This window comes from Monodelphis domestica, chromosome X (genome assembly GCF_027887165.1).
Source record: "Monodelphis domestica isolate mMonDom1 chromosome X, mMonDom1.pri, whole genome shotgun sequence".
NCBI classification, from domain to species: domain Eukaryota; kingdom Metazoa; phylum Chordata; class Mammalia; order Didelphimorphia; family Didelphidae; genus Monodelphis; species Monodelphis domestica.
This window is the reverse complement of record NC_077235.1, coordinates 32,690,434-32,714,280: the sequence shown is the minus strand read 5'-3', so window position 1 is coordinate 32,714,280 and position 23,847 is coordinate 32,690,434. Positions and strand designations below refer to the sequence as shown.

Here is a 23,847-nt window from a genome sequence, read left to right as displayed (position 1 = left end):
GGGATCACTGGAAACAGTAGACCTTTGGGGTACTGAGAAGTGGCATCTTTGATATATTGGTGAAGGGCCTCCCCTCAAAACGCCATAGGCCTATGGAGGAACTCAAGATCTTCAGGTATGAACTTCTGTACAGAATTCAGTCTACTGACATGTTATTTTGGTAGCTGTCCTGTGGTTTCAAAGGAAGTATAGTATCTTCTCCCTGAAGCTAATGCTTGGACTTATACTCTGGATCCTGTCCCTTCCCACTTTCTACAGCACTTTGCTCCACTCTTCCATTTCAGACTTTGTCTCTTTTTCCTTCAGGCTTTCAGAGATATCTTTGTTGGAAACAATTCACACAAACTCCTTTTTTTTTGGACCCTGTTCTCTCTTCTGGATTTTGTCAAACATCTCTCTTTTCATCACTGAGCTCCTCAGACATGTGCTTTACCCCTGCTTCATATACTGCAGCCTAAAAATCCCCAAATCTGCCTCACTTTCTACATCTCATACAAAATTGCTGCCTTGAAGATCCCAGTTGACTTCTTTTCCTCTGCCTTATTGGATAGTATGGACCATTTCCCCTCTTATTTTTTTAAAGACTGGGTCTTTCGTTTATGCAGGCTGGATGTGCAGAAGCTACTCATGGGCCTGACTCCACTACTGACTGGCATGGGAGCTTCACTCTGCTCCATTTCCATTCTGTCCCCCTTCTCAGGCAAGCTGGGAGCCCTTGCTCCTAGGGGTTCTCCATTTTTGATGCCTAACTTAGTGCCCACATGTGATCGGCCTAGCCCACTGCACCTCAGAATTCCCAAGCTCCAGATCCACCAGCCTCAGCCTCCCTAGGAGCCGGGATTAGAGGTATGTGCCACCATGGCCAGTTCACTCCTCTTTATTAAAACTCTTTTGCTTTGCATGATCCCAGTCCTTTCCTTCCCACTTTCCCCAAAGGGAAATATCTTCACAACACCATTACTTCCATTACTTCTTTTTGGCTTTTGCTACTTTAGGGGCTTTTTTTTGTCTGTTTGTTTTTTTCAAGAAGTTTTTTAGCAACTACTAAAGTTTTTAAATGTCAACAAGTGACAGGAAATGACTATAGTCATTAGTAGGATCATCGATTTAGAGTTGTCAGGAGGCTTAGAGGTCAGGCAATCTAGTCCTTTGTTTCACAGATGATACGGCTGAGGCCCAGAGAGGTTCAGTGTCTTGCCTAGGGTTCCACAGCCAATAAGTGTCTGAAGCGGTATTTGAAGTTGGGTCTTGCTGCCTCCAGGCCCAGAAGTGTTCTCAACACTTCACCACCAGCTGCTTCGTTCAGTTCCTGATGTAAAATAACTGCACCAGCTTCCCAGCAAGTTTAGAGCTATTCATTTATCACAAACTTTTTTTTTAATCATTAATTAATTAAGAGAAATTTCCCATGGTTACAGGATTCATATTCTTTCCCTCCCCTCCCCACCCCATAGTCCACACACAATTCCACTGGGTTTTACATGTGTCATTGATTCAGATCTATTTCCATATTATTGATATTTGCACCAGGGTGATCATTTATAGCAGTGGTTCTCAACCTTTCTAATGCCGTTACCCCACAATACAGTTCCTCATGTTGCGGTGACCCCAAACCAAAAAATTATTTTGGTGGCTACTTCAAAACTGTAATTTTGCTACAGTTATGATTCAGAATGTAAATACCTGATCTGCATTGTGTATTCTCATTGCTACAAATCAAACATAATTTAAACATAGTGATTAATCACAAAAACAATATTTAATTATATGTTGAGAAATATTAATCCAGCAAGAGGCAGCCTGAGCAGTGGGGCCAGAGATAAGTCCTGCCTGTTGTCTCCCTCCAGCTCGAGCTGAGGCTTCACTTTGCTGGGGTTACTCAGCTCCATTATCCGCTCCGGGAGTTACCCGCTCCAGGACTCGTTCTTAACCCCTCCGGAGCCAGCACCCGGGTACTCTCTCTGGGTCTCTGTTTGAGTCCGGTCTCCAGGCAACAGGGTAAATCCATCTCCCCTCATAGGGGTTGGGCTGCTGATAGGTAACTAATATTAGTACAATGTGTGGGCAGCAGGGTCCCCATTCTTTCCAAGATCTTGCTGTAAAGTAGCGTGATTTCTCAGTGGCTAAAGCCATCAGAAATATGTATTTTTCCGATGGCTTTAGGTGACCCCTGTGTTTTGGTTGTTTGACCCCCACCGAGGTCGCAACTCACAGGTTGAGAACCGCTGGTTTAGAGTCTACATCCCTGATCATATCCCCATTGACCCATATATCACAAACTTTTAAAAAATTTGTTAAAATGACTAACATTTTTGTCATGTGGGACGATGCAGTGGAGTGAATTAGTCAAGGTAACATTCCTCGTAAACCTGTATATAAGAACAAAACAACACTAGTCTTCCAGACCCAGAAAAAAGAGAGAGAGAGAGAGAGAGAGAGAGTGTGTGTGTGTGTGTGTGTGTGTGTGTGTGTGTAATTGCGTATATAATTAAAGTCACACACCAGAACTACATATTACAATATACTTCCAACTTCTTGGGGTATCTTTTTTAACAGTTGTTTTCTGACATTTTACAATCCAGATTCTCTTCCTTCTCCCTTCCTGAGATGGTAAATGATCTGATAGAGGTTATGCTAATGCTGTCATTTGAGTATCATTTTTTCAAAAATGGCTAGCAGCCTTTTATCCAGAAACAAAGAATTCTTCTTGGCCCCGACTGAATGTTGGGAGCTTGAGAACACCGAGGAGGAAACTATATAGGAAGATACTTAGGCCTAATGGGGCATGAAAGCACATCCTTACCCTGATAATATCTGAAATTGATCACATCCCGATAAGCAATATTGAGTCAAGAAGATATAAAACCTACAGGAGGCCTTTAGAATAGGCCATTAGACCTCCTTAAAAAAGCATAATCATTGTGATCCATATATAAATATACAGTATTCCAGTTTACTGTGACTAATTAGGTAATTATTTCAAGGGTGGCACATATTCATTATAAAGTAAGCTACTTCTGTTCTCAAGACTCCTGTGTAATTGGTCACTGTATTGATTGTCACCAAAAATGGCTTACGGGGGCAGGGATGGGAGATGCTGTATAGTGAACGATAGAGCTGTCGACTCAATCATTAGATGAAAAACAAAAGGTATATATGTATACACATTTTTTTAAAACAAAAGACCTTATTTCTAGACATGCCAAATACTTAGGGCCATTTTCTTGTTAAAAGAAAGCAAACTACCTGCTTTTCCAGGTAGCACACAAAGATGTAGTCATTAGACCTTGAATGTCAAAGCTTCTCTTTGTACATTACAATATGGCTGGCATAGTGTATACTGCCTATGTTAGAGAAAAACCAGTGACCACATAAAGTTGTGTCAGGATGGAGCCATCTTCAGTTTCCAGCTTAGTACTTATTTTTTTTCCAGAGATGCAAAGATAATGCAGTTGTGGCACCTGGGGCTATCAGAGCACCCTTGGGAGAATAGCTGTGTTTCAGATGAAGTGGGTAGAACCATACTTGTTATGGAAATTTGCCCAGAAGCAGAGTGGTTGCTCCCAGGGAGTTAACAGCCTGGCTTCACTGTTTCCAAAAGTTCTTTCTGCTGCATCTAATAATACACACCTTCCCAGCTGATGTAAATTTGTTAAGCTCCAAGCAAAAAGAACACTAAAGAACGGAACAAAGAGCAAGATAACATAAAGCAGGCCAATTCCTGATGCAAATGTTAGCCATACCATTGCTAGTCATTGCCCTGATATTTGGCTTGCCCTGTAGTCTGTGGGAAATTCCAATATTCATTTTTGTTTAAACCCTTATCTTCTGTCTTAGAATCAATACTGTATATCCGTTCCAAGGCAAAAGAGTGGTAAAGACTAGGCAGTGGGGTTAAGTGACTTGCCCAGGGTCACACAGCTAGGAAGTGTCTGAGGCTGCATTTGAACCCAGGACCTCCCAGCTCTAGGCCTGACTCTCAATCCACTGAGCTACCTAGCTACCCCCTCCAATATTCATTTTTACTCAAGTGAAGGCAACAGCAAAACTTATTGCATCTCTGGCCCCCATGCTAGACTGCTCAGGGAAAGCACAGCAGCCCAGATGCTGGCTTTTCCACACTGAATCCCATTGGGCCTTAAAAGTTAGAGTAGTCGCCATTATGGACAATGGTGTTTTCACTCATTTCATCATGGTCTTGCTCAAGGGGATCCTTGGTTCCTTATTCTGTTCTCATTCTTCGCTAACTTTCTTCTCATGGGTGCTGATGACTCCTGTCACCAAATAATTTATGTTACCTCTTTCTTTGCTAGCAAAGCTGGCATAGGACCTTAGAATTGGACATGGAAAATTAAGTGCCAGGAGTATACAGTTCATACTCACCAATGCTCTTATAAAAAGAAGTGTTTGCAATAGCAAAAGAAAAAATTATTCACTTTGAAATAAAGGCTAAATTGTACAAGACTGAGTAGAACCAAGAAAAATGTCAAATTCCAGAGGTTGGCCTGATTTCTTACTGTTCATCTCTAGCCTTCTTCTGGCCTCATCATACCCTTTGAACTTCTTGCTCAGCTTATCCTCAGTTGATAAGCAAAACGGCACTTTGCTACTCACTGAGAAACTTTTGTCTTCCAGATCTCTGAATTCATTTGGTATTTTTTTTCTTTTTTATCACAATAGCTAGTCTCTGCTCAGCTTTGTCCTCACCTGTCCCATCCTGCCATTTTCTGGAACAAACTCCCTCTTGGGTTGTTTCTCTTGTTCAGCAACCTTCCCCAATCTGATTCTCCTTTTGCTTATATAGTTAAGGCACATGTATCTGAACCAACTTTCTGGTTAAACTAACTTAGTAGCCTGACTTTTCCTTTTTTTAATTAATATTTTAATTTTTTATTTACTTTTGGGGGGCCTGACTTTTCAAAGGAATCAAATACTTTTTAAAAAGTTTATTAATGCTTTTTCTTTTTTATACCACAGTTTTCTTTTTAAACCCCATCTTCTCTCTAAGTATCATTTCTAAGACAGATGAGCCAAAAGAGCTAGGCAATTGAGGTTAAGTGACTTGCCCACAGTCACACAGCTAGGAAGTGTCTGAGGCTTGATTTGAACCTAGGACCTCCTGACTCCAGGTCTTTCCACTGTCCTACCTTGCTGCTCCTACACCGTTTTTTATGCCACACATACTATTCCACTCCACTCTCTTCCCTAACTCCCTCACCTCTCCCAATCCCAGCCAATAGGACTGTCCCTTGTAAAAAAGAAAAACGGTTTAGCAAAATTGACCAGCATAGTGACCATATCTAGCAAATACATTTTTATAATCTATTGTCCCCTTCCATACATACACTGCCTATCCCCCTTCCCCTAACAAAGAGGATTGAGATATGCTTTATCAAATTGTCCTCAGGAACTTGTAAGGCAAAGACAAATTAAACAGATTTTTTTTCCTGCTCCCAAATCTAGATCTCTAGCGCTGACCTCTTCTTTACATTCCACACCCATATTTCTGTCTGTTTAGAGATTCTTGGATAACTCGTGCTTACCTCATCCTCTTCCCCCATTCAGAACTGTGTTCTTTGCATCCAGACCAGTTTCTCCTCTCCCTTTGCTGCTCTCCCTCCCATTTCCTAGGTTAGAAACTGTGAGGTTCTTCCCTTTCCTCCTCAGTTGATCAAATCATTTACTGAGTTCTAGTGATTCTTCCTTCAGAATGTCTGATTTTGGCATTTCTCCATTTTCACTGACAACACTCAATGGAGTTCTCCATTACTGCAAGTGTAGAGTGCTGTTCCGGCCTCCCAGTTTCTCTTATTTACTGACTGCTGCCATCATGTTTTCTACCCCAAAAGCCATTGATTTCATCATGTCATTCTTCTGCAGAGACTCTACTGCAGTCTCTTCTCCATCTAGCCATGATCATTGGTTCCTTATGTCACACTGGGCACTCTCCTTCACCAGGTTTTTAAAAATATACCTTTTTAGTGCCTTTTGTCTTTACTTCAAAGTCATTTCAACTCTTCTTCCCCAACATTGAACCAACCTCTTCAGACATATTGCATATCCCTTTCTCCATACTCCTGTTGTATGTGATTATCTGTTGCACTGGGTGTTCAGTAATTGTTTCCTCTGTGTGATTTATCTCCCTGTCTACACTAGAAGCTTCTCCAAGTAGTTATTCATATCATAGGAACACTGATTCAGAGTAAGAAGGAATCTTAGAGATCATCTAATACAACCTTGTTTTACACAAGAGGAAACTGAGACCCAGTGAAGTTAAGTAACTGGCCTAATGTCATATAGTTAGTCACCAGAACTGGCATTTGAACCATGTTCTCTAACTTCAGGTATAGCACTCTTTCCTGTATAACACAGACTCAGAGATAGCATAAGATATCTCCCACAAAATAGGCTTTTGGGAAATACTTTTCTTTTTGTTTTCTGAGGTGCGAGGCAGGTGAGAGAACTGTTATCTTTCTCACTTTTTTATCATATCTTGCCCACCAGTTATTGTCTGACTCATCTTCCCTAACCAATAATTATGAGGGAGAGAGAAAATTAATCCTAAGATGTGGTCTCTGGGTAGAGAGGCTAATACATAGATGAAATTCATAATATTGCAAGGTGATAACTGTAAGTGATTAAATGAAAAATACAACTAGTGTGATAAAATTTTGGAGAAGAATGATGTGGGCTGGAGTTGTTGGGGGAGACTTTGTGGAAGTGATGGGGTTTGACCTTGGCCCTGAAGGATTTGGTTAGATGGAGAAGAGGCAGAGGGGTATTCTGGGTGTAGAGAACAGAATATCCAGAGACTGTGAAAATTACATGGTCAGGCTAGACCTCCTTTATTTTGGGGCTATTCATACCATTGGTAGGAAGACCCTAAACCACACTGCTCAAGGAGGAACACTGCTGGTATCCAGTCATCAGGAATCCTCCAACTGGCCTCCTTGAGATTCTTTCCCAATCAACCTCTGCTGTTTGCTGTTGTGTAAAGGAATACCACCAAGGCTTGAGTTTTTCCAGTGGAATGGGAGCAAATCCTTGCTGCTTTTAAGGAGTGAAGTTGGCTCCATTCAGAAGGAAGGACATAGTGTTCAAGGATCACATTTAACAATATACTATTAGGTCATCAAATTAACACACTAGTCTGCTCTGTTCCATGTCTACAAATGCCCAATATCAAGAATTACATTTCAGATCTTAGTAGTTTTATCATTACCTTTGTGTGTTTTTAATTCTTTCATGTTTACAAAATGCTCTACTGATTAGGTAGTATGTACTTATTAATCTAGCAATGACGTTCATATTTGTGTTCTTGGCTTGCCAAAGCATGACTCCTATTAACTTAATTTCTTCAGGATCTGTACAGACTTAATGTTGGAGACTCGATCTGTCTTATCCAAGTCACATGACTTTTTACTTAACTCGTCCTAACCCTCCTACTTGGCTTACAACCCTGATCAGTAGACCCCTTCCTTATGTTGGCGCTGTACTTTTTTCAGCAGAGAGCGAGGAATAATGGGTAGGAGTTTACATCTCATATTAAGCAATTGGAACTCCACCCTCTTGGCAGTAGAAAGTCATTGCAGGTTCTTGGCCACGGTGTGATAGGAGGAAGAGGTGTTTTAGAAATTAGAATAGTGAAATCTTCTACTCAGAACAGAAATTATTTCTGTAACATCCTTGATCATCCATGGTCATATAGCTTTTGCCTAAATATTTCTAGTGATGGGCGAGGTCAGTCTTTAAAGAGTCAGCTTACCTTTATTGTTGAGTAGCTTTTGGAGAATTTTTATTTAGATCAAGTGAAAATTTGCTTTCTAGTAAATTCTACTTGTTGATTTTAGTTCTACCCTCTGAAGCACAATGTAACAAGTCTATACCCTCTTCTAAATAAAAGCCTTTAAGATAATTTAAGATCACACTCATGAATGTCTTCAGTTGTCTAACATTCTTGGTTCCTTCAGCTGTTTCTGAATATAATATTAATTTTTAGACTCTTATCTCTATCTCGGTTTCCTCCTCTAAAACTCATTACTTTCACTATTAAATCGTGGCTTCTCAGATTTCTAGTAAGCATAAAGAAGACCTTTTCTTTTTTGGTGTGTTTTTAATTTAATTTTTTTTTTCAATTTAACAAAAATAAATTTTGTTCTTTCTCCCACCTCCCCATTGAAAAAGTAAAGATAAATTATAAATTTATTTAAATAAACTAAAATAAATTATTAGATTATATGTTATTTAATGAATTAAAATAAAAACAAAACTCTTTTAACAAATGTGTTGTCCAGCAAAGCAAATTCCCTCATTATCCATGTCCAGAAACGTCATTCTCATTCTGCACCCTGGGTTAAGGAAGAACTGTCTAATGAAGCCAGACAACAACCAAATGAGCTATCTTTTGAAGGAATGACTTTCCCATCACTGAACATGTTCAGGCAACTCGTGATTATTGGTATGACTAATCTTGGTCCAGGGGAACAGATGATAGAACACACTTCTTCTCTCTTCTTTGTAGAGAAGTTGAGAGCTAATGTTATGAAGAATGTTGCATATGATGTAATGTACAATTGCTGTGACCACTGGTTTTGCTTACATGTCTTTCCTTATACAAAGAAGGGTTCTATGAAGGAGGAGCAGTAACATCAGAAAATGACTGGTATAAAAACAAAAGATATCAATAAAACTTCTAAAAACATTGTTAAACCATTAACTAAACCATGGCCTCCAGATTTTAGCACAGTACTCTAGGCTTGATCTGAAAAGCACATAATAAAATGGAAGTTCATTCCCATGGTCTTGATCTGGAATGTTGGTTTTTTTTTTAATATTTTATTTTTCTGAATACATGAATGAATGAATGAAAATAACAATTTTCAACATAAATTTCCTGAAATTATAAGCTCCAAATTGTCTGTCTCCCTCCCTTCCTTCCCCACCTCCCAGAGATGGTAGGCAATTTGATCTGAGTTATACATGTATTATTATGTAAAATATACTTCTATATTGGTCATTGTTGTAAGAGAATACTCCTATAAAACCAAAACCCCCAAATAAAAGCCCAAATAAAGTAACGTGAAAAATTGTATGCTTTGATCTGCATTCCAACTCCCAACAATTTTTTTCTCTGGAGGTAGATAGCATTCTTTGTCATAAGTCCTTAAGAATTGTCCTAGATCTCTGTATTACTGAATATATTGAAGTCTTTCACAGTTGATCATTGTACATACATTACTGCTATTACTGTGTACAATGTTCTGGTTCTGCTTATTTCACTCTGCATCAGTTCATTTAGGTCTTTTCACCTTTTTCTGAAAGTTTCTTACTCACCATTTCTTATAGCATAATAGTATCCTTCACCATCACATACCACAGTTTGTTCAGCCATTCCCCAGTTGATGGATGTCCTCTCAATTTCCAATTCTTTGCTGCCACAAAGGGAGCTGCTAAAATATTTTTATATAAGTAGGTCCTTTCCCCTTTATTATCTCTTTGGGATACAGACCTAGATTAAAGGGGATACACAGTTTTATACTTTTGAGCATAGGTCCAAATTGTCCTCCAGAATGGTTGGATCAGTTGACAACACCAGCAGTGCAGTAGTGTCCTAATTGTACCACACCTCCTCCAACATTTATCAATTTCTTTTACTGTTAAATTGGCCAATCGCATAGATGTGAGGCAATACCTCAGAGTTGCTTTAATTCGTGTTTCTCTAATCAAGGATGATTTAGAACATTTTAAAAGTATTGTTATTGATAGTGTTGATTTCTTCATCTGAACACTGCTTATTCAAATCCTTTAACCATTTGTCAATTGGAGAATGGCTTATATTCTTAAAAATTTGATTTAGTTCTCTATATATTTGAGAAATGAGACCTTTATCACAGAATTTTGTGATAAATTTTTTCTCTTGTTTTTCTACTGATCTTGGTTACACTGGTTTTGTTTGTACAAAAACTTGAATATAGTCAGAATTATCCATATCTCATAATATTCTCTCTTTTGTTTGGTCATAAATTCTTCCGTTCTTCATAGATCTTGCAGGTAAACTATTCTATATTCCCCTAATTTGCTATCACCCTTTATGTCTAAATCATATACCCATTTTGACCTTATCTTGGTTAGAGAGTGTGAGATATTGGTCTATACCTATTTTCTGCCACACTATTTTCCTAGCAGTTTTTTGACAAATTGTGAGTTCTTGTCATAAAAGTTGAGATCTTTGAGTTTAATCAAACACTAGATTGTTAAGGTTATTTACCCCCAGTCTATTCCATTGATCTACCATTCTATGTCTTAGCTCGTAGCAGATTTTTTTGATGATTATTGCTTTATAGTATAGTTTGAGATCTGATACTGCTAGGCTACCTTCCTTAATTTTTTTTTCCATTAATTTCCTTAATATTCTTGACCTTTTGTTCTTTCAGATGAATTTTGTTATTTTTTTCTAGTTTTCTCCCAAATTTTCTGGTAGTTTGGTATGGCACTGAATAAGTAAAATAATTTAGGTAGAATGATCATTTTTATTATGTTAGCTTGGCTTACCCATGAGCAAATTAATATTTTTCCAATTGTTTAGATCTGACTTTATATGTATGAAAAGTATAATTATGTCCATATAATTTCTGTGTTTGTCTTAGCAAGTAAACTCCCAAATAGTTTAGATTATCTAGAGTGATTTTAAATGGAATTTCTCTTACTATCTCTTGGCTACTGGAGTTTGTTGGTAATATATAGGAATGTTGGACAGTGTTTTAATGTCTAAGGTACCCTAGGGGCAGCTAGGTGGTGCAGTGGAGGAATAAGGAAGACCTGAATTCAAACGTGGCCTCAGATACTTACTAGCTATGTGACCTGCAAGTTATTTAACCATGTTTGCCTCAGTTTCCTCATCTGCAAAATGAGCCTGAGAAGGAAATGGCAAACCACTCCAGTATGTCTGCTAGAAGATCCCCAGTAGGGTCGAGAAGAGTTGAACACAACTGAAATAAGTTAACAACAAGGTACCCTAAGATTCTCTTGTTCTACACGTCACAATATATTCTCAGAGGGTATGATAATGGAGCATGAATTCTAGTAGATCCTGCCAAGCTTGAAAAGTTTCAGCAGCAGGACTCAGAGCTAGGCAAAGAGAGGGCTGAGGACCAGTCAAGAGAAATTGAGAGAGACCAGTCACCAGGTTTATTGCAGGGTGTTTAATTTTTAGGCCACAGTTATCCCCCAAAATACTGTCTTTTAGGAAGGAGGGATATTGGGAGCTTGCACTGGTAAAGGGACCATACCAATGAAACCACAGATCCTAGAAGTATCGAAATGGTTAGCTTTTTCAGCCATAGGACACTGTTGATGTCTATTGGACTTTTCGTTAACTAACAAGACCAGCCTCCCTCATCATTGAGTAGCTGAGTTTTGTCAACCTGAATATGGGGAGGGGTATTAATAATGGTAATAATGATAATAACTTCTAGTGCTTTACCAGTTAGCGTCTTCATAAATGTTCCTACTTGCATGTCATAACAGCTCTATGTTAGGTAATGAAAATTATGCCCACCCATTTTATATTTATTACCAATTACATGTAATAACAGATTTTTGCACAAGTTTTCTGAAGTTATATGATCCAACCTGTCTCCCTTCTTTCTTCACTCCCCTGTCCTGGAGCTGGCAAGCAATTCAGTCTGCTACCCATTTAAAGATGAGGAAACTGACATTTAAGTTAAGGTACTCATCTCGGTTTAAGTGGCTCATAAATGGTCAAACAGACGAACCCAGTCTTCTTTCTACTCTACAATGTTTGTGGCTTTATATTTATTTGTTAAATTTCATTTTGTTGGGTTCAGCTTGGCATGCCAACCTGTCAAGATCATTTCAAATTTTGTTCCTGATACCGTATTAGCAAGGAGAGGTAGGATGACAATAGATAGAGAAGCCTTGACGTTGGAAAGACCTGTGTTCAAGTGCTGCCTTCAGTGCTCAGTGCCCCAGCCAATTCTCAATGGCTGTTAGTTACAGATGAGTTTCTGTTCTACATTAGTAGAGGAAGCTTCAATGATGGAACTTACCTACAAGGGTGAAATAACAAGTCTAGACTCCCTTTCCCCTCACAAAATATGTAGAAGCGATTCCCTTTCAGATTTTCATGGTCAAAGATTTAATAAGCAGGCTTTCTCCATTTTTTCCCAAGTCTCTAGCTAAACATCATGAGTAGGATGGGACTAAGAACAGAGCCTTCTAGTTGGCAGTAACCCATTAGTCTTTTAAGAGATTAGTCATCCTTAAATTTCACTAGTCATACTTTGTACTGATCATACATCTCTAAACCAGAATTCCTTCATCTAGAAAAGAATGATAAGATTGACCTTAGCTCTCCCACAGGGTTTTTGTGAGTATCAAATGAAGTAATAGATTGGAAAGTGCTGTCATTGGAATTTTTTTTAACCCCTTACTTTCTGTCTTAGAATTAATACTGAGTATTGGTCCCAAGGCAGAAGAATAGTCAGGGCTTGTCAGTGGAGGTGAATTGACTTGCCTAGAGTCACCCAGTTAGGAAGTGTCTGAGGTCAGATTGGAATCCAAGCCCTCATCTCTAGACCTGGTACTTTATCCACTGAGCCACCCAGCCGCCCCCATCATTAGATGTTGATGATGATACTGATTAGGTAGTATTATCTGGATTGGATTCTTCTACCATTTGAGAATCGATCACATTCTGCTTATTCAGCTCACATTTCACATTTTATCCATAAGAATAAAAGCCATTTCTGGCCAGCCTTGTACTCTACTAACTGTGTGACCTTGGACAAGTCACTTAACCCTGTCACTTCAGTTTCTTCATCTGTAAAATAAGCAGTGCCTACTTCCCAGGATTGTTGCGAGGGTCAATGAAATAATATCTGTAAAACATTTAGCACCCAATTCCCAACACATAGTAGGTACTATATAAACACCAGTTGTTATTATTACTGTCATTATTCCTGATATAATTCTTAACAGTGCTTGATGTTCTGTGTATGTTCTTTTTCAGTCAATCAATAAGCATTTTTCAGGCATCTGCTGTGTGCCAGGCACAGTGTTGAGTGCTGGGGATACGGGGACAAGAATAATCTTTTCTGCTTCCTGGTCTCTAGGAGTTCACATTCACTGAGTTATTGAACAATACATTAGCAGCTGGGGGGGGCCAGGAAAGGCTTCATGTAGAAGCTGCCATTTGAATTATGCTTTTTTTCCTTTTTTTTAACCCTTACCCCTTCTGTCTTGGTATCAGTTCTAGATATTATAAGCAGCAAGAGATAGGTAATAGGAGTTAAGCTACTTGCCCAAGGCCACCCAGCTAGGAAGTATTTGAAGCCAGATTTGAATTTGAATCCTGACTCCAGGCCTGGCACTCTTTCCACTGAGCCACTTAGCTGCCCCTTTTCTCTATATTTTAAGAAGTGATGAACTAAGGTACTAACTCAATGAGTGGTGAAGAGAACATGAAGATGCTGGGGATGTACCAACTGAGTGGATAGGAGGATGAGGAAGAGTGGAGTTAAGAAGACCGGAAGGGTGGTGAGGCCCTCAACAGAAATAGAGAACTTGTCAAGGTGACTATGTTTGGGGGAAAGGATGAGGAGTTCTATTTTAGACACAGCGAGTTTGATGTGCTTATAGAATATTAAGTTCTAAATGTTCTCGGCAAGTGGCGATACAGCATCAGAGTTCAGGAGAGAGACTTGAGTTGGGCTTGGAGATGGAGGAGTCATCTGCATAGAGATGAGAATTAATTTTAGTCACCAAGATGTCAGCTAGGCAGTGCACTGCCTAGAGGGCTGGACCTGGAGTTAGGAAGACCCAAGTTCAAATTCCCACATTAGTCCTATGATCCTGGGCAAGGTCCCAACAAAAGGGGCTGATAAATCTACTCTTCTATAAAGTATCCTTAAGGCAGCCGTGGGCTCTCGCAGAACAGTGGGGGGAGTTAAGAGCTGACATAGTAGGAACACAAAGTATGCCAGACTTCACTCTTACACCCATTTCTCCCCAACTAGGGGAATACACAATTCATGGGAATCAAGATGACAGTCATCATTTGAGTGTTCAGTAGATATGACCCAGGGAAAGGACAGAGACAATTACAACTGCTTTCCAGAGACGATTCTGGAAGCTCAAGAGATTTATTTGTGTAAAGGGTGTTTTATAGTTGTATTCCTGTGTGTGTCTTGTCAGGAAGCCACCCAAGTGTTTTATACGGTATGTAGTCATTTTAAGTGAAATTTCACTCTATCCCTTCCTTCTGGGTTTTGATGGTAACAAACAGAAAAAGTGATGATTTCTATGGATTTATTTAGTATTATATAACTTTGCTGTAGTTATCGTTTCGGGCTTTTTTTTTTAGTTGAGCATTTGGGGTTTTCTAAATAAATCATTGTACCATCTGTGGAAAGGGATCCTTTTTGCCAATGCTTAGTCTCTTAATTTCTTTTTTGTTGTCTTATTAAAGGAGCGTTTCTTGCACTATATTGAGTCATAATGGTGATAATAGACATCCTTGCTCTGCCCCTGTTCTTATTGGGAAGAGCCACCAATGCTTTGTGTCATTTTTGTACACCCAGGTTTGTGAATCTCTGCACATACTTTCTTTTTTTTTTTATTGTAATTCTTACATTCTCTCCTAATAATAACTCTTAAGATAGGACAGAGACTAGGAAAACAGGGTTAAGTGACTTTGCCCAGAATCACACAGCTAGGAAGTATCTGAGGTTAGATTTGAACCCAGGTCCTCCTGACTCCAGGCCTCACACTCTATCCAGTGAGCCACGTAGCAGTTCCCACATATATAATTCCTCGGTACCATTTGTACCTTTCAAATTGTATATTAGTACTACCCATCCCTTCTGTTAGATCCATTTCTTTTGAATAAGGTATTCAATTCCATTTCTGTAACTCAGTCCATGATACCCTGTTTCAGTGATATCTGTGAAATTTTGTTTAATTGATTGCATTTAAATTTTTAAGCTCATTTTAACAGTTTGACTTTTCTTTTGATATAAATACGCACGACACCTTGTGTATACTTACCAACCTGCTTCCCTGATTTTTTCATCCCATAATTTCAGGCTACTACCATTATGCTTCTTCATTCTATTTCATATACAGCATCTTCCATAGCATCCAGTTTTATGTATTTTATCAAATTTTCCCCTTTCTCTCCCCCTCACAATTCATTCTAAACTAAAGCCTTCTTATGCAGTTCCCCACTTCTCCTGCCAAACATTTTTTTCATTTCTGGGATGTGAGTTTGACTCCAGCATCACAGGCCAGGGAATCAAATCCTCCTGTTTGATATGAAGTTGCCATGGCCAGATAGTCATACTTTCCTTTCTGACCTGTAGCTTTAAAGTTTGCAGTGTTTTCACTTGATTCTCATTTGAGCCTCAATATTGCAGACTGGGAAACCAAACCAGAGAGAGGGTAAATGATTTCTCCATAGTCACCCAGCTGGTGAGTGTCAGAGTCAGAATTTGAGCTTAGAGTTTTCACCAAGTTAGCATTCCCAGTTCCCCATAATTCATTCCAAATAGGCTATTTTCATTGTGTTCGCTATGTACATTGGGCCTCCTACAGCTACTATTTCCTGCTCACTTTCTTCCTTCCGATTTCCACGTTTTATACTTAGGGTTGTTAAAGTTGAATACATTGTGAAGGCATTTTTTTCCCAATTTGTTACCTCCTTTTCACCCTAGGAATTTCTTGTCTTCTGAAACAAGAAATAGGAGACCTTTTTTATTTTGTATGTCTTTCAGACTGGGAAACTAAGCCTGAGATCAAGCAGTCTTCTCCAAAGCCTGACTTTTCTGAAGAAGGATCATCCCATGGAGAGATAATAGAAAGATTCACAAGGGATGGTCCCTGGGAGTCTATGTTTCTAGAAAGCTGGGACTGTAAGGGGCAGTTAGAGAGAGATCAGGGACATCAAGAGAATCATATGAGGCAAATGACAATCGCACATATGAAAACCTCCACTGGAGACAAAGGTCATGAATGTAATGAATTTGAGGGAACTTTCAGCCTGAAGTCAATCCTTGTTACACAGCAGAAAGCTCCCACAGAAGAAAGCCTTCTTAATTGTGATGCACGTGGTAAAGGCCTCAAAAAGAATTCAGACCTAGCTAAACTTCAGAAACTGTATGGTGTAAAGAAAGCGTGGAAATGTGCAGAATGTGGGAAAGGCTTTAGGAACAGATCGGCTCTTATTGTCCATGTAGGAATTCATAGTTCAGATAGACCTTTTAAATGTACAGAATGTGGGAGTGCCTTTAGGCAAAACTCATCTCTTTTGAAACATCAGAGGTCACACACTGGAGAGAAACCTTTTAAATGTAATGAATGTGATAGGGCCTTTAGTCAGAGCTCATCTCTTATTGACCATCTTAGAATTCACACTGGAGAAAAACCTTATGAATGCACTGAATGTGGGAAAGCTTTCAACAAGAGTACACATCTTACTCAACATCAGAGAACTCATACTGGAGAAAAACCATATGAATGTGTTGAATGTGGGAAAGCCTTTACCCGGAGCACACACCTTACTCAGCATCAAAGGATTCATACTGGTGAAAAACCCTATAAATGCATTGAATGTGGGAAAGCCTTCAAGGATGCTTCATCCTTAAATCGACACCAGTTCATTCATACTGGAGAAAGACCCTATAAATGTGGTGATTGTGACAAAGCTTTCAGTGGCCTCTCAAGCCTTATTCAGCATAAGAGAATCCATACTGGGGAAAAACCTTATGGATGTAAGGAATGTGGTAAAGCCTTCAGCCAGAGTTCATCCCTTACAAAACATCAGAGATTCCATACTGGAGAGAGACCATTTAAATGCAATGCATGTGATAGGGCCTTTAGCCAGAGCTCATCCCTAATTCATCACCAGAAAACTCATACTGGAGAGAAACCCTTCAAATGTAATGAATGTGGAAAAGCTTTCAGTCAGAGCATACACCTTACTGAACATCAAAGAATTCATACTGGAGAAAAACTCTACAAATGTAAAGAATGTGGGAAAGCCTTCAGTCGAACTTCATCCCTTATTGACCATCAAAGAATCCACACTGGAGAGAGACCCTATGAATGTAATGTATGTGGGAAAGCCTTCAGCCAGAGTTCATCTCTTACTAAACATCAAAGAACTCATACTGGAGAAAAACCCTATGAATGTAATGAATGCGGGAAAGCATTTAGCAAGAGCTCATCCCTCACTCAACACCAGAGAATTCACACTGGAGAGAAGCCCTATGAATGTGGTGAATGTGGGAAAGCTTTCAACAAGAGTACACACCTCACTCAGCATCAGAGAATTCACACTGGAGAAAAACCTTATGAATGCAATGAATGTGGGAAAGCATTCACTAGGAGCACACACCTTACTCAACATCTTAGAGTTCATACTGGGGAGAAGCCCTATAAATGTGATGAATGTGGAAAAGCTTTCAGTGATACTTCATCCCTTACTAGACATAAGTTCATTCATACTGGGGAGAAACCCTTTAAGTGTGATGAATGCGGGAAAGCCTTTAGTGGCCTCTCAGGCCTTATTCAACATCAACGAACTCATACAGGAGAGAAGCCTTATGAATGTAATGAATGTGGCAAAGCCTTTAGCCGGAGTGCTCACCTCATTGAACATAGGGGAACTCATACTGGAGAGAAACCATACAAATGTAAAGAATGTGGAAAAGCTTTCAGTCAGAGCTCACACCTTACAAAACATCAGAGAACACATACTGGAGAGAAACCTTATAAATGTTGTTATTGTGAGAGAGCCTTCAGCCAGAGTTCATCTCTTATTCAGCACCAGAAGATTCATGCTGGAGAGGAATACTGTATGTAAAGAATGTGGCAAAACCTCATGCTTGGATGATCCTTCAGGCTTTATCCAGCATCGGAAATCTTGCTTTGTGAATTCAGTGGATCAACAGATGTGTCTTGAGCACCCACTTTGTATATAAGGTTACATGGAGTAATTTACACAAAGAAATGTTAGGCCCTCTTACAAAAATGTTTCCCTCCTCTAAAAGTTCTTGTGGATTGAGGGGTTACCCTAGATGGGGGGGTGGGGGGAAATCAGAGTTAGGTGGTTAAAAAATTAAATGTTGTAAATGTGGAGTCTTGAGTATATTTCCAAATATTGTAATGGAAGACAATGGGAATTTCCAAAAGCAATATATTCCTTTACATGTTAATATGTATTTGAGCTTTTGAATCCCTGGGAATCCCTTGCAAAGAAGAGGGAGCTGCCAAGAGGTTCTGCCAAGTGGGCTAATGCTCATAGGGTAGAGTTAGGAAACTCTTAGGGGCACTTTTCAGGAGACTTATATGAGCATGGAGAAAATCAGAATTCTAAGCATTGGTAGGGAACTTACAGGTCATTAAGTTCAGGGATTTTCACACTTTTTGAACTCAAAAAAACTTTATATTAAAAAAAAGTCAGAACTTTGATTCGTGTTAAAATTTAAAATGTGTAAATATTAGTAACATTGAGAATGGAAATTGTTGGATTTGTAATGAATATCTTTATGTTCCTTTACTTGGGTCGTGTTCAAACAGATATAACAGTTTCCCTTGTATTCTAAGTTTAATACTGAACTAGTGGAAAATCTGCTACATGTGTATTTTTGAAACTCACCTTTTGAAGTAAACTTTATTGAGATTCACTCACGTAAACGGTATGTTTCTTTCACTTGGCGTCCAGAGCACTATATTCCACTGCATCACAGCATTGGCTCATTATGCTACGATGTTGGATTTTGGGTGGCTACAGGATGAAGCAGGCTTGGTGCTATTGGGACCAGCCAGTTAGATTAGAGGGATCTGATGGGTCTCACAGGTATAGGTGAGGAATCAGGAAACAGAGGGTGGTCATGTGTGTATCATATATACAAGTGAAACAACAGAATTCTGTGTTATCACCCTGGGCAGGGGGGAGGGGGGGAGTAGAAAGGATTGAACTAGACCAAGGTGGTAGTGGGCAGATAGTGAGTGTCCAAATAGGCTGGCTCAGGGTCTGGAGGGATAAGGAGATCGTACTGAGGCTATTTAAGGAAGGGATCTGAACACAGAAAGACTTGTTAGTAGGAGGTCAGAAGTAGGAGCCCCAAACCCTGGGGCTATACTATAGGGACTGGAGAATTGGGGTAAAAGTTCAGCACAGACAGGATAAGCAGTCAGCATTTGCATGGTGGTGATTGTTGAGCCTAAAGGAGAAGTCATCCCCACCTGCCTTGGGCTGATGTCCCTGGCTCAGTGTGGACAAACAAGGGTTGTCAAGTGCATGTCACTTCTTAATTAATCTGCCCTTGGTTGTAAAGCAGAAGGAAAGAACAGGGGGCTTCCTGAGAATCATTAACATCTTTAACAGGGTCTGTTCTCAATACTCTCTTTGGGGATCCTATTTTTTGAGTGTACCTAATAAAAGACTCAGATTCTTGTAAGCACATGGCCCTGATGCCCAAGCTCCCATAACCAGTCTTCTAGACAGCCAGAAGACAGGGTCATCCCCAAACTATTTTAGTACTGAGAATCCACCAAACTAGAGTACCTGTTGCCCTGAATTATATCATTGAGAGTGAGGAGGGAACAACTGGCTGGAGAATGGGTTGCCTTGTTAAGCTTCAAGGAGGGAATGTGATTAAGGGAACCCAGGAGGGTAAATTTGAATCCATTGGGAGAAATCTATTCATCATAATGAAAATTCAGTGGTATTCACGTTTGAAACTCACTTAGGACTGCCTACTCAGGTGGTGCTCAAGGGTCTTTATTTTCTGCAGAAAATGGTGGTGGTTGAATTGACCTGTTTTGAGCCTCTAGAATAATAGTTGATCAGATCTTCCCTGGGTGTTTGGGCCAGGGTTTTTTTTGACACCAGAAAACATTCCATAGCACCTACTCAGTGGATTTCTCTTGGAGCTACTATTCTGTCCATAACAGGAATTGTGGGATTATAATTTGTCTCTGACCAAAGCAGAACTCAACCTTGGAATCAAGTTTCAGGAAAGATCATCCTCTTCAGGACAAGACAATGTGGGAACTTTACATCACCTTCTCCTTGAGCATCAATGGCCATTCTACAGGTGAGTGCATGGGGTTCAGTGGAGATACTGGGCTGTACTGCCTCAGAAGGTGTTGTCACTAGTATCCATCACACAATGGATGTGAACCAAGTTAAAAAATGATGGCCTGAGCCTCTCCTGCTGAGCTGTAATCCCATGGGAAAGCCATAAACTCAGATTTCTCTCCAGGTCCCTCTGCAACTTTTCAGATACTGCTAACCCTAGGGATGTGCTCAGAGGGGTCTTGTGTCTCCTTTCATCCTCAGTTTCCCTTTTTTTTAATACCATGTCTCTGTACCTGATTCTCACCTCTCTTGATCTGGTACATGTAAATACACTTTTTCTTTAACCCCTTACTTTCTGTGTTAGTAACAGCTTTAAGATAAAAGGGCAAAGTGCTTGGGGTTTCTAAGACCTTTGACCACAGCACCCTTATGGTATCCATCCTCCCTGAGAGGTTGTTACTGAATTCACCCTGGCAACTAGCTGGGTAACTAGCACTAGACTCAGACTGCCAACTTCTTGAACTCACAGGTTACCAACTGGGCTAGAAATGTCCATCTTCAAGGTTTATGTTCCTGGGCTCAGGGAAAGAAACAAAATAAAAAAGGTAGCCAGACTTAAGGTGCAATCTCATGTCTGCTGGCATCTTTTTTGGTTGCCATTGGGCAGCTGTGTGAATCTCAAATGACATGCTCAAAACTTTGAGAATCATTTATGTCCTGAGGACCAGTAAGGAATTTCTGTCATCCCCAAACTCAAGTCCTTCAGTGCTGAGCAGACTCCATGGAAGGTGGCCTGGTCCAGGAAATGGGGGAGGAGGTGCCCTCTTCAGATTACCCTGTTAGAGAAGCAAAGCCATACTAGGGCTGGTGCAGGAGTAGAGAAAATCAGCCCTTCCTTTTCCTCCCCCAAGTACATGAGCAACCTTTTCTTGGGCTCTACTGAGCTCTGTCAGGAGATAAGGTCAGCCTATTTATTCCCAAAAGGGAGAGAGCACCTACTGAAGTCACCTAAAGAACTCCCCTTTGTCTTAAGGAGGATAAAGGAGGCACTTAAAGCAAGGCCAAATTAAGACTGGGCTGATTTGTTACAAGAGGTAAAGGAGGGGAAGGCACAGACAAATTCTATTGATGGAAACAACATGCACACAGATAAGTAAATATAAAATAGATGCCAGATAGATCATTTGGGGAGTGGCATAAAGGAACTAATAGCTGGAATCTGGAAAGGCCTCTTGGAGAAGGTGTGGCTTGAGCTGAACTTTGAAGGGAACTAAGGACACTAAAAGATAGAAATGAGGAGAGAAGGCATTATAGACATGGAGCACAGCCTGTGCAAAGGCATGGAAAAAGCAGCTTAGTTGTCTCAAGTCAAGAACAACATGAAGGGCCATATGTGAAGCAGAATGGTGTGTTTAATAAGGCTGGAAAAGTAGTATGGAAACTTGGGGGTAAGAGGGAGCCATGGGAATTTGTTTTTGGAGAGGGAGGAGAGACATGATATGCCTTAGCAAGATCCCTTGAATGAACTTGGAGAGAAACTTGAAAACAACCCACCAGCAGGTTACTGGACTAGTTCAGACATGAGGTGAAGGGGGTTTGCACCAGGATGGTAGCAGTATCTGAGGAGATAAGGGAATAGATTATAAAATATCATCATCATTCACATTTTACAGAAGAAGAAAGTAGTAGGCTCAAGGAGAATAGAACTGACCAGGGCCTCATGGCTTATAGGCTTTAAACTCAGGATTTGAAATCCCATCGGGTCCTCTCACCAGAAGTTCCTTTGGTAGTTGCCTTTCTTTTTTGAACTGGTCTCTTCCTGAACTTATTTTGAGGGATAGCCTTCTCAGGAATTCTCTCTAATCCCTAATGCCCAGCTCTGGTTAGACTCAACCACAGGAACCGCCACAGTCTGTTAGTGGGTATATACAAGGAACCAGAAATTATCACAGAGGCTTCTGGGAATTATAGTTTTCCTGAATATAGATGACCATGTCAATATCAATCAGCTTTTTAGGGGGGAGGGGAATGGGTGGGATAGCCTTATGTTCAGATCAGTTTGCTAGTTTTCATACAAATGGTTGTAGAAGAGTGTATAGATACTAAAACCCAGCAAAAAGACCTTGTTTGAAATCCTGCTTCTGCTATTTATTAGTATGTGACCAGAGGCAAGTTACCAAAATGCTCTCTGCTTCAGTTTAATCAGTGAAGTGAAGATTAGAAGGCTTGAATTACAATGCCTTATAAGGTCATAAAGAAAATAATTTCTAAGTTTCAAAAGATAATAGAAAGGAAAGTCCACAAATGGCCCTCTGTTCATCCTTTCTATCATTGTTCATATAAGGAAACCTACTTTTTACAAAACGTAATGGGAACCTGGAAGTGTCACTGAGATGTCTGGGAATTGTTCAGCTTTTCTTGAATGTAGGATAGATGGTGACTTCTACAGGTAATTATCTCTAAGGAAGACAGAGCCCTAGAGATGATCCCATCCAACTCCCTCATGTGACCGATGAGGAAACTAGGGTCCAGAGACAGGAAAAGAATTAATTCCCTTAGGCCTCATGGTCAAGCACTGCTTCTGGATGGGGAGGTTAATTGGATCCTCTCTCCATTATGGAGGCCTTTGCCTATCATGGTCCCAGTAGGGCAATGTGACCATTCAAAGTCTAGCTCTGACCCCGGCATTTTCACAGCAATATGCCACGTACCGTGGCAAACCTTTCCCCAGAGCAGAAATTCAAACTAAAATGCTGATGACAGCTTCTTCAGCTCCTCTACCTTTTAGAGAGGTCTGCCAGAGCAATGAGAGAGATGCTACTGGGTATAAGGTAGTCCTATATTTATAATCTATCTTAAGTGAAGCTTATGTTACAAACTATTTGATATAGTCATGCCTTGTCAGAAGTGAACTGTCTGGGGACTCACAGGGAGTCAAGCCTGGAGACAGGAGGTCCTGGACTCAAATCTGGCCTTAAATACTTCCTAGCTGTGTGATCCTGGGCAGGCAAGTCACTTAACCCCCACTGCCTAACCTTTATTGCTCTTCTGCCTTAGAACCAATAGACAAAACGTTTAAGAGTTAAAAAAACAGCGAACTGTCAAAGGGCTGAAAGTTATGTAGGAAACTTTATCTTTCTCAAATGAATGCTAGCCACAGAATAATTTCAGTTCGCCAAATAAGGGAATCACAGAATTTTCCACTTTTAAGGGACCTCAGTGGACAATGTAGTCTAACCCATTCAACATACCAGCCTCTCCTTGAAGATGTCCAGATAAGGGAAACCCACCATCTCCTGAGTTCATTTCTCTTATGAACAGCAGTTTGTTAGAAAGTTTTCCCTTACACCAGGCCCAGCCTCTTTGCAACTTGCTCCTAATGTTCCTGGGTCAGAATATCCTGTGTGAAAAGATAAATCCAAATGGAGTACATAAATGGGCTGCATGTAATGACTGGCTGTTCAGCCAAAAGGTGCTCTATGGTCCCATGATATGGCGGGTTGTTGTCTGATTACAGTTAGCTGAAAGGCAAATTTTTTCATGTTATGAAGGAAAAAAAGTAGACCAATGTCTGTCTGAAATTCAGCACTACCCTGGTCGGTGAGATAGGACTGGTAATAGAAATGGCAAACTCCAGATATTCTAAATTTTGATTTAGATGCAATTGTCTGCCCTCTCCCAAACTTCATGTTCTATTTACTGTTGCTATAGAAGTCTATTGGTGTGGTACAGAAATGCCATGG

General features: G+C 40.0%; 1 protein-coding gene across 10 annotated transcripts in view; it reads left to right on the top strand.

Moving 5' to 3' along the window:
- The window catches only part of LOC100026465 (zinc finger protein 883-like), a 28,374-nt gene extending 9,666 nt beyond the window's left edge, over nt 1-18,708 (top strand). For 9 of the 10 annotated variants that reach the window (XM_056809214.1, XM_056809212.1, XM_056809216.1 and 6 more), the window contains one exon: nt 15,792-18,708. In XM_056809214.1, the coding sequence (XP_056665192.1) occupies nt 15,792-17,881 (2,090 nt within the window). In that variant the 3' untranslated portion in view covers nt 17,882-18,708. Of the gene's footprint in view, nt 1-637; nt 847-15,791 lie in introns of those variants that run through there. The other variant, XM_056809217.1, reaches the window with a different exon arrangement.
- The last annotated feature ends 5,139 nt before the right edge of the window (nt 18,709-23,847 follow it).